The 17,256-nt window shown below is 42.5% G+C and overlaps 1 protein-coding gene across 5 annotated transcripts in view; it reads right to left on the bottom strand.

The window, feature by feature from the left end:
* The window catches only part of INVS (inversin), a 220,578-nt gene that overhangs the window by 101,439 nt on the left and 101,883 nt on the right, over positions 1-17,256 (bottom strand). For all 5 annotated transcript variants that reach the window (XM_032787152.2, XM_032787150.2, XM_032787151.2 and 2 more), the window contains one exon: positions 11,428-11,595. In XM_032787152.2, the coding sequence (XP_032643043.1) occupies positions 11,428-11,595 (168 nt within the window). The remainder of the gene's footprint in view (positions 1-11,427; positions 11,596-17,256) is intronic.

Here is a 17,256-nt window from a genome sequence, read left to right as displayed (position 1 = left end):
ATGCCCAATGGCCTGTGATGGGATGTTAGATGGGGTGGGATCTGAGTTACTACAGATAATTCTTTCCTGGGTGTCTGGCTGGTGAGTCTTGCCCACATGCTCAAGGTTAAGCTGATTGCCATATTTGGGGTCAGGAAGGAATTTTCCTCCAGGCAGATTGGCAGAGGCCCTGGGGAGTTTTCGCCTGCCTCTGCAGCGTGGGGCATGTGCCACTTGCTGGAGGATTCTCTGCACCTTGAAGTCTTTAAAGCATAGAATCATAGAATTATAGACTAAGGTCAGAAGGGAACATTATGATCATCTAGTCTGACCTCCTGCACAACGCAGGCTACAGAATCTCACCCACCCACTCCTGTATCAAACCTGTGTCTGAGCCACTGAGGTCCTCAACCCATGATTTGAGGACTTCAATAGCTCAGACATAGGTTAGGGGTTTATTACAGGAGTGGGTGGGTGAGATTCTGTGGCCTGCATTGTGCAGGAGGTCAGACTAGATGATCATAATGGCCCCATCTGACAGTGAAGTCTATGACTCTATATAGTGTACTTAGATTTTCAGAAAGTGTTTGACAAGGTCCCTCACCAAAGACTCTTAAGCAAAGTAAGCAGTCATGGGACGAGAGGTAACGTCCTCTCATGGACTGGTAACTGGTTAAATGATAGGAAACAAACGATAGGAATAAATGGTTAGTTTTCAGAACAGAGAGAGGTAAATAGTGGCATCCCTGAGGGGTCTGTACTGGGATGAGTCCTATTCAACATATTCATAAATGATCTGTAAAAAGAGATAAAACAGTGAGGTGGCAAAATTTGTAGATGATACAAAACTACCCAAGATAATTAAGTCCCCTGCAAACTGCAAAGAGCTACAAAAGGATCTCTCAAAACTGGATGTCTGGGCAACAAAATGGCAGATGAAAATCAATGTTGATAAATGCAAAGTAATGCACATTGGAAAACATAAATAATTTAGATGGAGTCTAAATTATCTGTTACTGCTCAAGAAAGAGATCTTGGAATCATTGTGGATAGTTCTCTGAAAACATCCACTCAACGTGCAGCAGCAGTCAAAGTGAACAGAACGTTGGGAATCATTAAGAAAGGGGTAGATAATAAGACAGAAAATATCGTATTGCCTCTATATAAATCCATGGTATGACCACATCTTAAATACTGTATGCAGATGTGATCGTCCCATTTCAAAAAAAATATATTGGACTTGGAAAAGTTTCAGAAAAGGCAACAAAAATGATTAAGGGTATGGAATGGCTTTCATATGAGGAAAGATTAATAAGCCTGGGACTTTTCAGCTTGGAAAAGAGACAACTAAAGGGGGGAGGGGATATGATAGAGGTGTATAAAATCATGACTGGTGTGAAGAAAGTAAATAAGGAAGTGCTATTTACTCCATCTCATAACACAAGAACTAGGGGAAACCAAATGAAATTAATAGGGAGCAGGTTTAAAACAAACAAAAGGAAGTATTTCTTCACACACAATGCAGTAAGCCTGTGGAACTCTTTGCCAGAGGATGTCGTGAAGGCAAGACTACAATAGAGTTAAAAAAAGAACTAGATAAATTCATGGAGGACAGGTCCATCAATGGCTATTAGCCAGAATGGGTAAGGATGCTGTCCCTAGCCTCTGTTTGCCAGAAGCTGGGAATGAACGATAGGGGATGGAACACTGGATGATTACCTGTTCTGTTCATTCCCTCTGGGGCATCTGGCATTGGCCACTGTCGGAGGACACGTTACTGGGCTAGACAGACGTTTGGTCTGACCCAGTATGGCCGTTCTTATGTTCTTAAAGATACTAGTCAACACAGTTTCACAAAGGAAATCTAAGAACCTTCAGATATTTTTTTTTAAACACTATAGTTCTATAAATACATGAACTTCTAACTGGCTGAAGTTTGATTATTTAAAAACTTCTTTAAACTGTGTCATGGTCAACCAATCTTATCAGCTGACACAGGTTTTATTTGGTATAATAATCAATATTGGACATTGAATTAGGTATGAAGAATTCTAAAAATATTGCATGTAAAGACTTGACTTGTTTATCATGATTTCTTAAAGGCATAATGTAAAATGTATTAGACTATTTAATGAAGTATTGCAGATGTATGGTCTCTAACTATATACTTCTGAAAAAGAACAAAGGTAGATGCAACTGAAAAAATAGTTACCTACCTTTTGTAACTGTTTTCTTCGAGATGTGTTGCTCATATCCATTCCATTCTAGGTGTATGCACACCCATGTGCACAGTCATCAGAGATTTTTGCCTTAATGGTATCCATAGGGTCAGCTGTGGCACCCCTTGAGTGCTGCGCTAATGCATCAGTATATTAGGCGCCACTGGCCCTACGCTCTCTCAGTTCCTTCCTTCCGGCAACTCCAACAGAGGGGCAGGAGGGCGGGTAATGGAATGGACATGAGCAACACACCTTGAAGAACACCAGTTACAAAAGGTAGGTAACTGTTTTTTCTTCTTCGAGTGCTTGCCCATGTCGATTCCATTCTAGGTGACTCACAAGCAGTATCCTTGGAGTTGGGCTCGGAGTTCACAGTTGCACAGCTTGCAATACTGCTCTACCAAAGCCAGCATCGTCTCAGGCCTGCTGGGTAAGTTCATAATGCGATGTAAATGTGTGGACAGACAACCAGATGGCAGCCTTGCAGATAACCTGGACTGGCACTTGGGCTAGGAAAGCTGCTGAAGAGGCTTGTGCCCTGGTTGAGTGGGCAGTTTACTCGCCGGAGGAGGCACCTTGGCCTGTTCATACCAGTAGCGGATACAGATAAAACAGACAGACGCTGGAGCTTAAGATGGAGGAGGTAATCCAGGATTAATTGCAGTGAGGTCCTCTTGGGTCGAATACCTTTATCCCAAGTCCAGCAAATAAACCGTTTCCATTTGGTAGGTTGCTCTGGTTGAGGGCTTTCTGCTGCTCAGAAGGACCTGTTGGATACCAGCCGATCACAGCTGCTCATCTGCTTTCAACCATGCAGCAGTCAGGCCATCAGATGCAGTGCCATCAGGTTCAGATGCAACAGTCTGCCATAGTTCTGAGACAATAGGTCCAGCCGGAGCGGTAGCTGTAACAGGGCTGTCACAGCCACGCCGGCGGTATGAGTATTATTTTTGCTCTGTCCTGCTTGATCTTCACGAGGACTCCATGGATTAATGGCACTGGAGGGAAGGCGTACATCTGAGCCTATGACTGCAGAAGCAGGAAGACGTTCCCTCCCACCTTTGGAAAATGATGCTGACTAGCTCTGAATGGAGCGACCACTCATGGTGAGATGAGAAGGTCCTGTAGGTGGTCTGCCAAAGCGTTTCTGGCCCTGAGGAGGTGTGTGGCCACGAGATGAATGGCGTGCTGAACAGAGAAGATCCAGAGCCTAAGGGCTTCTTGGCAAAGGGCTGAGGATCAGGCTTTGCCTTGCTTGTTGATATAGAACATAGTGGTGGTATTGTCCGTCAGGACTTGAACCACCCTGCCTTTTATGAGGCAGGAAAGCTTGACAGGCCAAGCATACCATTCTGAGCTGCCTGACATTCATGTATAAGGCGCGATCGTGACTCGAACAATGACCATGTATGCCGATATTGCCCAGATGAGCGTCCCACCCTAGATCCAGAGAACTGGAGACCAGGGTAACCGATGGGGCTGGGGCCACAAAGGAGACTCTCTACAACACTGATGTGGGGTCCAACCACCAAGCGAATGACAACAGTAAATGGTCTGGACCCTTGACTACCTGACCTATGTTCTATCTGTCGGGGATGTAGATCGACGCCAGCAATGCCTGTAGATGGCGCTGTTTGTGTAAATGCAGGCCGCCATGTGGCCCAACAGTCTTGAGCGCGTGTAAGCAGTAGTGAGAGGGTAGGCTTGCATATGTGAGATTAGATCTGAGAAAACGCAGAATCAGGCTTCAGAGAGGAAGGCCCTGGCCCGAGTAGAGTCAAGGACCACTCCTATGAACTCTATGTGCTGCACCAGATCTAATGTCGATTTTTTCTTGTTTATCAATAGACCTAGATAGCAACATGCGAAGCAAACCAGAACGTGGTGCTGCCGCACCTGATGCTGAGACTGGCCCTTGAGCAACCAGTCGTCGAGGTCCGGGTAAATTTGAACGCCTCAATGCCTCAGGTAAGTGGCCACTGTCGCCATGCACATTGTAAACACTCCCATGGCTGATGAGAGACCAAAGGGCAGCACTGTGAATTGGAAATGGCGCTGGCCCAACACAAAATAGAGGAACCATCTGTGTCCTGGGAAAATGGAAATAAGTATCCTTCACGTCGAGGGCGGCATACCAGGAAGGGGATCCTGGAGGACAGGGAGACCGTGTGAAACTTCAACTTCTTGAGATGCTTGTTGAGGCAAAACAGGTCCAGGATGGGTCTTAGGCCCCCTTTTGCTTTCAGGATTAGGAAATATTTCGGGAGTAGAATCCTTTTCCCTTCATATCCCAAGGGACCTCCTCCACCACTCCCAGCCTTTGGAAGTTTTCCATATTCCACATCCTGAGTGAAGAGTTGCTCCTGAGAAGGGTCCCTGAAGAGGGAGGTGGAAGGGAGGGGCAGTCGAGAACTGTAGGTTGTAGCCCAAGGATATTGTGTGGAGCACTCAACGGTCTGATGTCACTCATGACCATGTCGACTGGAAGGGGTGCAGGCGGTTGAGGGAAGAACACGAGGGTGGATCCAGGTACTTGACTGGAGCGCCGTCCGCACGTGCAGCTTCAAAACATCTGTCTCTGGCCCCCGTGGTGTTTCAAAGGGCCAAGTTGAGCTGGCAAGCGAGAGGATGAAGGGACACAGTTCTTAAATGCTTTGCCTTTGTCCTTTCTCCTGTAGGTACCCTGCCAGAACTCCCCAGGACCGAGGCAGAGGAGGCCAGAGTGGAGGTTGGCACTGCTTTCTGGCCTGCTGCAGAGTGTGGAGGCCCAGCGATCGCAGGACAGCCTGAGAGTCTTTAAAGCCACACAGCCTTGCGTCAGTGAGCTCAGAGAAGAAACCTCTGCCCTCAAATGGGAGTTCCTGGATTGTGGCCTGCATCTCTTGGGATAATCCCAAAGTTTGTAGCCAACAGCTGTGCCTGATGGCCACCACCAAGGCAACCACCCTGGCAGCCGAGTCTGTAGCAGCCCAGGCCATCTGGAGGGTGCCCTTTGCCACAGCTTTTCCCTCCTCCAGTATCGTGGCAAGCTCGAGGGCCAGGTCCTGTGAAAGGTAAATTAAAATTGTACCTGCCCAACAGGGCTTGGTGGTTGGATACCTGAAATTGTAGGCTAGCCATTGAATACATTTTCTGCCAAAGAGGTCGAGTCATTTGACTTCTTTATTTTTTGGCGTGCCGCTCACCTGGCCCTGCCTATCCCTCTCATTAACTGCAGACATGACCAGCGACCCCGCTGGTGAGTGCGTATAGAGATATTCAAACCCCTTTGCAGGGACAAAATACATTTTCCCACCCTTTTGGACATGGGTGGAATCAAAGATGGGGTCTGCCACAGAGTTTTAGCAATCTTTAGGACCCCAGGGTGGACAGGTAGTGCAATGCGGGCCGGGTGGAGGACAATCTGATGTTGAACAAGTAGTCTGATTCCTCCTTCAACTCCACGATTTCAAGGTTTAAGTTGGTTGCAACCCTTTTAAGGAGAGCCTGGTGCTCCTTAAAGTTGTCGAGGGGACTGCCAGTCTGGGAGGGCCCGGCCACCGCTTTGTCCAGCCACGAAGACGATGAGGGCATCGGTGGGGGAGGGGCGGGTTCCTCTTCCCTTTCTGGAGATAGCTCCTTGGGTGCTGGTGCTTGTTGATTTGTCTCCACGGTGGATTCTGCACCATGTTTCGAAACTGGTGCCAGCAGTTTGTCCGAAGCAGCCACAGAGGAGCGGTGGCAGTATGGAACCAGTATCACCAGTACCACCCAAGGGTTCCAATACGGCCATTGAGCAGGCCACTGTCCCTGTTGCCGGCATCGTGCTGGTCGTGCGGGCCGACGATGGGCTGAACCCCAGCTCTGACTTGGACCAGTCTCCTTCTGGGGACCAGAGTGGGGCTGTGGAGGTCTGTGCGTGCTGACTAACTCTTGTCGGAGACCGGTGTCTAGAGGGTAGGGATTATCGCCTGTCCCTCAAGGGGTACCAAGGCAGAGGAGACCAGTGCCATGATGGCGAGCAGTCCCGAACTAGCGGGGACCGGCACCTGGATGATAGAGATCTGCGCCAAGGTGATCTTAGGTGGGAGGCCATCCAGTACCAGGACCGTGAGGACCAGTGCCTCAATTACAGCGATCTGTGCCTCATGGAAGGAGAACACAGCACCAGGGACCTGGGCCTTCTAGCCAGTGACCAAGATCCTAAGCTATGGGGATGGGGATGAATGCCTGCGATCCAGGGACTGATGGTGCTCCCCTGCAGTTGCGGTAGGCCCACCAGGTCTTTGGCAGCTTGGGCCATCCCGGGTGACAAGATCACCACAGAAGCTGGGATCCCCTACTGCTCCCAGGAGTTGGATCATTGGCTAGGCTAGATGGTCAGAGCATAGAAGTACTCCCCTGTAGCTCGGGGGCAGGCATGTGGCCTGAACTAGGTCCTTTGCCCAAAGCCCCCTTCCCCTCCTTGGACAGTGCCGGGGGGCCCTTTTTCTTCAGATGCTTCTTGGGCACCAGTGAAGGGGATCCTGCTAAGGCAAAAATTTCCAATGACTATGCACGTGTGCATGCACAAATGTAGAATGGAATTGACATAAGAAAGCACTCAAAGAACAACATTCTTTGCTAGCCATTCAACACACAGCCTGAAGGCTTTCAATGTGTCCCATATCACAAGCTCAACAAAATGTAGTCCTTAATATTCCACTTATCCTATGAAACAGGAGCGTCTTTTAACTCCCCTTCCCCAGAAAAATGATGTTACGAGCTGGGGAAATCTTGTTCTGGTTCAAGTTACAACCTGTCTGGGATGGATGGGTGCGCCCCCCACAGCAGCAGCCGCTCCAAGATTTAGTCAGAGGTATTTATAGTATAAGTCATGGACAGGCCATGGGCCGTGAATTTTTATTTCCCTTGACCTGTCCATGACTTTTACTAAAAATACCTAAGACTAAATCGCAGCCTTATGTATGACCCTGAAAGAAACCTGAGGAGACCTTTTTGGGTAAGAGGTGCATGATGAAAAGATTGCTCTTGGTGCTGTGAGCAAAAGAAGCTGTTTCCTGCTATTTTATTCCTTCTGTGTTCAGAGACACGGGACTTTGTACATTTTTTGTAAATAAGCAAAACTGCATCAAAAAAATACCGATGATCAATTTCTTCTCTTAACTGGAATAACCTACTAGATTCTGAATGTTTGGCTAGGTGCTTGGGTCAAAAAAGGATAACAATAACAAAACAGGAACTCAGTGTTACTCAGTGGAATTCAGCTTGCAGGGCAGAAAATTGCATACATAAAGGCAAAGAATTAAAATCTAGGACCCAAATTCTGCTCTGTTTCACTTCTGAAAATTCAGAGTAACTCCACTGGTGTAACAGAAGAATTTGCCATGAGACATTAAGCAAGGATAACTTTCAGTAGTACAGGGTAGAGTTTAGATCATGATAAGTGGGAAATTATCAAGAGAAAATACTGTACACAGTTGCATCCGACAATGTGCACGTTAAAGGGAAGCTCCAGTGAAAACTAGAAGACATTCTGATCACTGCACCTAGTAACAAAAGGAGCCTGCCTGATCCAATTCCCATCAAATTACAGAAAGCTTTTGACTTTCCACGAGGATTGGAACAGGTCCTAAATCACTCACCTTTTCAATTGTTGTAAATATTAAATGCAAAAACTAGCAGTGCTTCAATGCTGACAATGATAAATTGAGAAGAGAAAAGTTTGGAAATTCCAGTTTCATGGTTTATACTGCAATGTTAATTCAGCCATGTTGCACATCTTGTATATTTTATTGAATAGATAAAATAACACAAATACATTTGGGATTACACTTTACCATATTGCACAAGTGCAACCTGGATGAGTTAACATTGCAGTGTAGACGATAACTCTAGAATTTCCTCATTTCTGACTCACTGATTTCTAGTAATATTAACTACTGGAATTTCCTAACATTTGATTACTTTATTTTAAAGCTTAATGGTCATTTTCGGATGTAATATTATAAGTAAATATTTAACTATCTATGTCATATTATGTAATCGCTATAAGAGTTCTCAGTTTCATGCACTGGAAACTTTAATTATGACTTTTAATCAGTAGATTTTAGTTATCTGCGCCTTAGTAGAAAATAATGTAAAACAAACAAATGCCACCCTCCCCACATACAAATAATAATCATCCAAGACCAGTATACCAAAACTAGACTGTAAGTTATCAGTGGATATAGCCACAAGTTAGTAGTTAGGCACAACAGCTGGGTTAAATTTGACAGATACTATCCACAAAGTTTCATCTAATCTGGTACATTAATAAGAGTTGGGAAATAGGAATTTTTCCTATTAACTAAGTACACAATTAGAAGAAATGTTTTTACAGATGCCAAGCTGTTATAAATTTTAGAAAAATCACAGAAGAATGGCTTACAGTTCTTCTACATTGCCAAACTGTTTTTACTCGAGCCATTTCAATGAACGAAGGGGGGGAATTAAGTCTCTTCCCTCACTCTGTTATTTCCTGGCTACAGTTGGCTGTCGTGCTTATTTGGACTGCTCAGTAGTTGGAATATATGGCAGAAAGATGAGAAAACTATCCCACTATTTTTAAGACATGGCTCATTCAAAATGACAAAGTGTACGGCAATCAATGACTTTTTCAATGAACACTCCAAAGTATACTAGAGAAGAAATGTGTGCACAAACTGATGATATTATTATTGGGAACCAGAAGATCATCATTCTCTCATCTCTAATTTATTCCTGCATTTTGGGAAGCTAAATTTTGGTTCATCCAGTGCTTAACAAGGAAGTTTTAAATCAGTGGTTTTCAAACTGCAGTATGGGGAGCACTGATGGTCCACAGAGCACTTCCACATAGTCTGCAGAGCTGCTTTTGCCACAATAATGAAGTATCTTTTAAGCTTCAAGCAACAATCCTTGCTACTAGTTGTACCTAATCCAGGACACAAGTGCTTCCAGATTTTTTTGACAAATTAATACAAAAATAACTAAGCAGCTTTCGTCTCCTATACTGCTGTTTCTTGTCTTTCTTTGCTAGGTGGTTTTTTTTTTTTTTTTTTAGTGTAAAGTTTAGCTGTGATTAGATTTTCACACAATGTTAAAATTGAAAATGTAGAAGTAAATTGCAAAGTGATTGGCAGTGATTAGAGTAATGGAGATGGCAGGAAACCATGGAAACTTTGTGAACTAATAAATACTATATCTCATACTTGTGAAAAAGAAAGAAACAATAAAAGATAAGAAATAGGGATATAGAACTCAGCAGCTGCACCCATCAGATGGTGAAACTTTACTTTGTTCTTTTACCTTTAATTCTGTCCCAATTTTTTTTTCTTTCACATAATCGATTACCGTGGTGTTTAGAAAGGTGAGAAGGGAAGTTGTTCAGGAGATGATCTCCAGCTTAAATTCTGGCTCTACTCTGAAATTTTACTTTATGAAAATGGCATTGTAGGGGTACATATTTTTTATGTCTTAATGATTTCTGTATCAAACATGATCAGTTGTTGCTAACTGCTAGCCTTGCAAATTTAACCTACTCTGAGAGTCAAGTTGAGCTCTTTTCTTTTCATACATCATCATCTGTTATAAAGGTTTTGTAGGTCAAAATATGTCCTCATTTAAACCAGTGCTACTCCAGGGGTGATCAGTTGGAATTTAATAAGCAGTTGGTTAATAATACACAAAGTAGTACAGAATCCTTCCACGCATCTGCTCAGATGTGTTGGCTCTAGAAAGATGAAACAATAGTAAAAACCTACTTTTAGCGTTTTTAAACTTGTAAAACCTAGCTCTGAAAGCAAACAAGGAACACATTTGTTGAGTAAGAAAGGGCCACGTATGTATAGTTACATTTCACAATAACACCCGACTGTGACGCTGATCTTGTACCACTGAAGTCAATAGAATCTTTGCCACTAACTTCAGTGGGTGCAGAATCAGGCTCTTTGTGAGACAGTTCATACTACGAAAAAGTTTGATAATCTCTGTTTTAAACAACTCTAACATTTGAAAACATAAAACTCTAAATCTGATCATTTTAACCACTGCCTATTGTTTTGCAACTGTCTGTCTACAGCAGTGGACTTGAGGATGTTTATAAAATGATTATTTTAAAGTTATCTTGTACTGTAAATAAACCCCAAAGTACTGAATATATTACAAACATCTTCAAAACCCAACTGCCATATTTGGAACAAAAACATGCCCAATACAATTTTGTAAACATTATTACTATTACTATTAATTATATATGTCAGAAAATTACTATTTTAACAGTCTAAAATTTAAAATGGCTAAATATATGGTTATGAATATGCTTTAGCAAATTGGGCTGAATTTCCATATGTGCAGATGAGTTCTCAACTTGCAAGGTCTTCTGAGGATAAACAGCCATTATAGATAGCTCAATGGATGTCTGCCTAGTGCAAAAACATCTTAAAGATGTAGAAAATAACAGACACTGCTGTGATATGAAGGGAAAAATGCAATCCTGCATTTCATACCCTTGTTTCATGTCACTGAAGTTATTGGGGTTCCACAGAGTGAAAGTCAGGACAGAATTCGGCCCTAACAATTCTGTATGACTTTGCACAGTCATTATAGTTTCTAATGAGAGAGAAGGGCGGGGTCCAGAGAAGGAAAACACACATGTCAGCAAAGGATTATTTAATCCACAAGGGAAGATTTCTAGAGGGGACTATATAATTCTGAATAAACTAATCCAGGGAATGCTGAAAATTGATTAGGCATATCCTTGTACTCTGACCCATAACGTAAGAAACTGGATTCAGGCAATGAAATTAAGTGGCAGTCAATCTGGAACCAATGAAAAGAAACATATGTAACATATAAGGTAGTCTTCTAATGAAATTCACTGCACAAGAGGTCATTGAGACAAAAATATGCTTATTTAAAAGGGCAGATTTTACAGCCTCCAAAACATTTACAGCTATATAAATAATCATATCATACGTTAGGCCACAAATTTACTGTCCTTTGCAGTTCAGAAGGAATTCCTTTCAATCTTCAACATAACACAGCTGCCTAGGTGCACTGTGAGGTATATTCTATTTCTCATGAAACAGTTATTGGACACCAAAGGGTTTAGCATTACAAGGACAAGTGGAGTGAGCCATCAAAATTTATACTTCCACGAAACTGAAAATATGTATTTTAGAGTACAAGAAAATAGACAGAAAAGAATTATTATAATAAACTTTCTTACCAGAATACATTTGACTGTTAGAACTGCACTGGGATCCTTGTGGTTAGCTGCCCAATGAAGTGGGATTTTGCCTTCAATATCAGGGATTCCAATATTAGAATCGTGTTTTATAAGAAGTTTCACATGTTCTGGGTTATTGTAGTAGGCACTCCAGTGCAGAGCAGTTTGCTAGAACACAATATTCACAAATTTTAAAAATGAAATTAAATGGGTACAGTTTCAAAATTAGTTTTGTGAAAAAAATACTTGGAATTTATAAAAAGATATCTTCACAGAGTCTTGAATCTTCCAAGAATCTATGAAGATATTTTTTTATACGTTTTAAGTAACCTCTCTTAATGATCTCTTATCTGGTTATATTTTTAAAAGTGTAGAGATTTACATGATTTACACTGCTGTCACAACATGAACATTAAATGTATCTCAGACCTATAATTAAGGCTAAGATTTTGTCATGGATATTTTTAGTAAAAGTCACAGATAGATCACAGGCAATAAAGAAAAATTCACAGAAGCCCGTGACCTGTCCATGACTTTTACTAAAAACATCCGTGACAAAATGGGGAGCTGCAGAGTTCCCACACTGCCCGCAGTATCTCAGCAGCTGCAGGGGCTGCAGCTTGGAGCTCCTGGGTCCCCTGTTACCCGTGGGGGTTTGGAACTGTGGAGTTCCCCCACTGCTTGAAGCAGCCAGGAGCTGCAGAGTACTCTCATTGCTCAGAGCCACCACAGGCGGAGGGGGGACCCTGCATCTCCCAGCTGCCACAGGCTGAAGTCACAGAAGTCTCTGGAAGTCACGGATTCATTGCTGTGTAACACTCTGGGCTTGGGCTGGATCCCCAGGTGTAGAGCCCTGCAAGGTGGGAGGGTCCCAGCACTCAGTCTCCAGCCTGAGCCCAGATTTCTACACAGCAATGAAACAACCCCACAGCCTGAGCCCTGCGAGCCCAAGTTAGCTGGAACGGGCCAGCTGCGGGTGTCTAGTTGCTGTGTACGCAGACCCTTAGTTTCAGTATGAAGTTCTGGACATTGGACAAGAGTTTTCATATGATGTGATTTCAAAAACACACAAGCCATTAAAAAACAAGAACATTTAAAGATATACGACACCTCTTAATTATGCATAATATCCACCTAGCACATTTCCACTGAGACAGACAGATTTCACTTCACTAGGAGCTTCCTTCTCCTTACAACAAACAAGTTGCTACACACAACTTGTTTACTCTCCATGGCAGTGTAACACAAACTTAACTGAGACTCTAGAAATGTTAGTAAATATTCAGCATTAACATATGTGCACAGGTTAACTGTATAGTATGTTTCTCTTTGCTGGGGCTGAGATAATTCCCAAATCCCTCTCTCTCATCATAGGACTGTGTTTTCTTCTTTCTCCCACACACATAAGGGTTTTGTTCCCTCCCTCTTTCCATATACATGGACTGTGTTTACTTCCTATACCTACACACATACAAAAGGGTTTTCATAGGGCTGGTCTTCCCTATGGGGAGATCAACGCTCCTGCAATCGATGTAACAGGGGTCGATTTAGTGGGTCTAGTGAAGACCTGCTAAATCAATGGCCGAGTACTGTCTGGCTAACCCTGGTACTCATTCACATAGCTGGAGTAGCATAACTTATGTCGACTTACTCCGGTAGTGGAGACAAGCCCATAGTCATACATTATAAAGTCAGAGGGGACCATTGTGATCATTTAATCTGACTTCCAGCATAATACTTCCTAGAATTAATTCCTGTTTATTGAATTAATTCCAGCACATCTTTTAAAAAAACATCCAATCTTGATTTAAACATTTCCAATGATGGAGAATCCACCATAAACCTTGGTAAATTGTTTCAATGGTTAACTACCCACACAGATAAAAAATTGGACCTCATTTCTAGTCTGAATTTGTCTAGTTTCAACTTCCAGCCAATGGATCTTGTTATAACTTTTTCTGCTAGACTGAAGAGCTCTGTATTATCAAATTTCTGTTTCCTATGTATGTACTTATAGACTGTGGTCAAGTCGGCCTTAATCTTCTCTTTCTTATACCAAACAGATTGAGCTCCGTGAATTTTTCAATATAACATATGTTTTTCATCCTTTAATCATTTTCGTGGCTCTTCTCTAAACACACTCCAATTTATCAACATCCTTCTTCAATTGTTGACACCAAAAATTATCACAGTATTCGGATCTTAATTGCACCAATGCCAAATAAAGGTAATATAACTTTCCTATTCCTACTCAATATTCCCATTCAGCTTTATGAAATTGGCCCTTTAAAAGCACTAACTACATACATTATTAGTTTGGACTTTTATCTGTTTGCCCACAATAAATGTAATCAATTCAGGATCACTTGTACCTAAACTACCATTAATTTTTAGTTCTGTGATCAGTTTCTCTTAACCTGTCAAGAGGAGGTCTTGTATTGAATTCTCCTGTGCCAGATTCAACACTTTTTGAGTTAGGAAACTGTCATCTATAATTTTTAGAAATTCCAACGTTTTATTACTGGCTGCATGAGACATCCAGCAAGTGACTCAGATTAAAGTCCTGCATAACAACACAGCCTTTTACCCTGCAAATTATAGATAGTTGCTTAAGGGCCTGGTAATCCTGTTCTCCAATGTGATTTGGTGGTCTGTAGAATTTAGTACCCTATTTGTGCTTTTACCTGTTAGAACACTGATCCATAAACATTGAAGATCATTTGCTTTAAAGTTGTCAATGACTCAGAAACAGGTAACAGGTTTTGTTCACTTACCCTCATGCAAACAAGTTCTGTTTCATTTAGTCCCTCCTGACAAAATAGAGGATGTATTTTTACTCCTCTTGATCCTACCCAGGGACTGTCTTTATTCATGCCCTCCAAACACAGGTCTTTACTCTCCACTGCATGCAGGTTCTGTGTTTAGGAAGTGCTCTACCCACAAACACTCTTAAAATTTACAATTTAAGATAAATTACTGGAATCTATAGCAGCCATATAACATCCTTATATATAAATCCATACTAAGACAATGGTTCAAGTAAAGAGAGCTCTGCCATTTGACTTGCTGTGTGACCTTGAGCAAATCAACCCACAAATGTATTAACTGAGATGGAATAAATAGGCCAAAGGTGTTGTTATAACTCAGTCACTGTCCAATATCAAACAGTGTTAAACAAAGTTTGGGGTTTGAAATACAGAGCTCTCAACCTGCTTTGTACCGTGGCAAATACATCACTAAAACCCCTTTTAACCTTTTATTAAACATAAAGAAAGGAAGGAAAAATAGTTAAAGCATTTGAAATATAAAGTATTAAAGAAGGTTTTCATTTTAACCACATCCCGTGTTCCCTTTTGCTGAAGAGTTTTTAGAAGAAGGAAAAAAAACAAAAAACTTTCGTTCGACAGTCCCTTAGCTGATATAAAAGATGGTAACAACTGTGTTTTTGGGGAAAAGAGAAATTAGCTGAGATGGACTGGAGCTGTTGTTAAATTCCAATCCCACTTCATCCCAGGTGGTGTTTGGGATTCAGCTTGAGCCGGTAGAGGTGGCAATGTTATCTGAGTATTTCTCTATAATCCAGTCTAGCCAGGACAACTCTCAGGGTCAGGATGAAGGCCTTGGGTCCCAGGACATGGAGGAGGTGGCAACTATGATGCTGAAGCCTGATCCAGTAGCCAATTTTTCTCCTCAAAGTCTCTTTCTTTAAGAACCCACAAATGGAATGGGGGTGTGTGTGTGGAATAACCCATCCCCTAACTATTTTGTCCACCAATTAGGCCTGGTTTCCAACACATCAATTTTGGTTTACTGATTTCTGTTCCACACTTCTCTTGTTTACCAAGTATGATCTTAAAACAGCCCTTGAGTTATATCAGTAGACCTTTTATTTTGGACTAATTAAGTCTCTTTCTTCCTTTCACACCTTTTCCTATCAAGATTTGTTATTACAGGTTATTATGACTTCTGATGAAATTTCATGTACTTTTTACAGTTGAGCTCACAATTAAGGTACATTTGTAGCCTCAATTATCACACCAACACCTCTCAGATTCAGCTTTCCCATCTGCATAAACGAAAAATGCTTATTCAGGGGTGTTATTAGGATTAACATTAACCAAACAACATATCAGTTTGTGGACCCTGATTAACGTACATTGACTGTTAAAGATATATATTTTTCTTTTTCCCTCCTTCATGGTGTCACTACAGGGCAGAGTTAAGGTTTCTGCTAATGGAGAAACATTCAGTTTTTAAGAATAATGGGAGTGGGTGGAAATGACCGTTCACTTCCTCAAATATTCAAAGGTAGGTTTTGCACAAGATTTCAGTGAGTTTTAACTATGTGGAAAGTTTGAAGAGCTTCTGACACAGTTAAGGTTGTTTGGGTGCCTTAACTGTGCACTTCCATACCTTAACATGTTTGGAGCTCTTTTAAGTTAAACCTGAACTGATAATTTCCTGGGTTTATAATGCTTGGTTTGGCGATAATTGCAATATCTCAGTAATGTAGCTTATTCCAAATAACTGATATGTATCCTCAACCTTAAATCCATTTTACATAAATACTGTCTAGAAATAACAAATATACTGTTACAGATCATTATTGTATCATTGTTGCAGATCACTGTACCAAGCTTATTTTGTGAAAGCAAAAAAACCAGTTACCTACCTTGCGTAACTGTTGCTCTTTGAGATGTGTTGCTCCATTCCATTTTAGGTGTGCATGCGCCCATGGATGTGGGCATCGGAGATTTTTGCCTTAGTATCTGGTATCTTGGTATCTGTAGGATCAGCTGTGGCACCCCAGAGTGCCGTGTTCATGTGTCGGTATATCAGGTGCCGCTGGTCCTATGCCCTCTCAGTTCCTTCTTGCTGGCAACTCCAACAGAGGAGTACGAGGGTGGGTAATGGAATGGACATGAGCGGCACATCTTGAAGAATAGCAGTTACAAAAGGTAGGTGACCATTTTTTCTTCTTCAAGTGCTTGCTCATGTCAATTCCATTCTAGGTGACTCACAAGCAGTATCAATGGAGGTGGGCTCGGAGTTCACTGTCTTGCAGCTTACAGAACTTCTCTGCTAAAGCCAGCGTTGTCTTGAGCTTGCTGGGTAAGCGCATAATGAGATGTGAACATATGGACAGACCAGATAGCGGCCCGACAGATATCTAGGATTGGTACCTGTGCTAGAAAGCCTGCTGATGATGTTTGTGCCCTAGTCGAGTGTGCCGTCACAATCGGTGGTGGAGACATCTTCACCAGCTCATAGCAGTAGCAGATGCAGGCCATGATCCAGGACAAAATCCTCCGAACAGACACTGGGCAATCTTTCATTCTGTCTGCCACCGCAACAAACAATTACGTTGACTTATGGAATGGCTTTGTAGTATCTACGTAGAAGGCCAGTGTCCTCCTGATGTCCAGTGTTGCCTGCACTCCTCATCTGATGATGAGGCTTTGGAAAGAAGATGGGTAAGTACATGTCCTGGCCAGTATGAAACTGGGAAATGACCTTGGCGAGAAACATTGGGTGTGGTTGAAGCTGGACCTTATCCTTGTAGAAGACCATACAGGGTGGTTCCGAAATAAGTGCCCTGTTCTCGAACACCCTGCAGGCCGACTTTATCGTGGCCAGGAACGAAACATCCCAGAAGAGAAGCAGGAGACAGCAGGAAGCCAGAGGCTCAAAGGGAGCCCCCATGAGCCTCGACAGCACGAGATTCAGATCCCAGGGGGATGGGATCCTGGATGTGCGGGTAGAAATGCTCAAGACCTTTCAAAAACTGTGCCATCGTGTCATGAGCAAAGATCGACCTGCCTTGGATCG

This window comes from Chelonoidis abingdonii, chromosome 2 (genome assembly GCF_003597395.2).
Source record: "Chelonoidis abingdonii isolate Lonesome George chromosome 2, CheloAbing_2.0, whole genome shotgun sequence".
Taxonomy (NCBI): domain Eukaryota; kingdom Metazoa; phylum Chordata; order Testudines; family Testudinidae; genus Chelonoidis; species Chelonoidis abingdonii.
The sequence above is the reverse complement of the archived record's forward strand: the minus strand, read 5'-3'. Positions and strand labels throughout refer to the sequence as shown.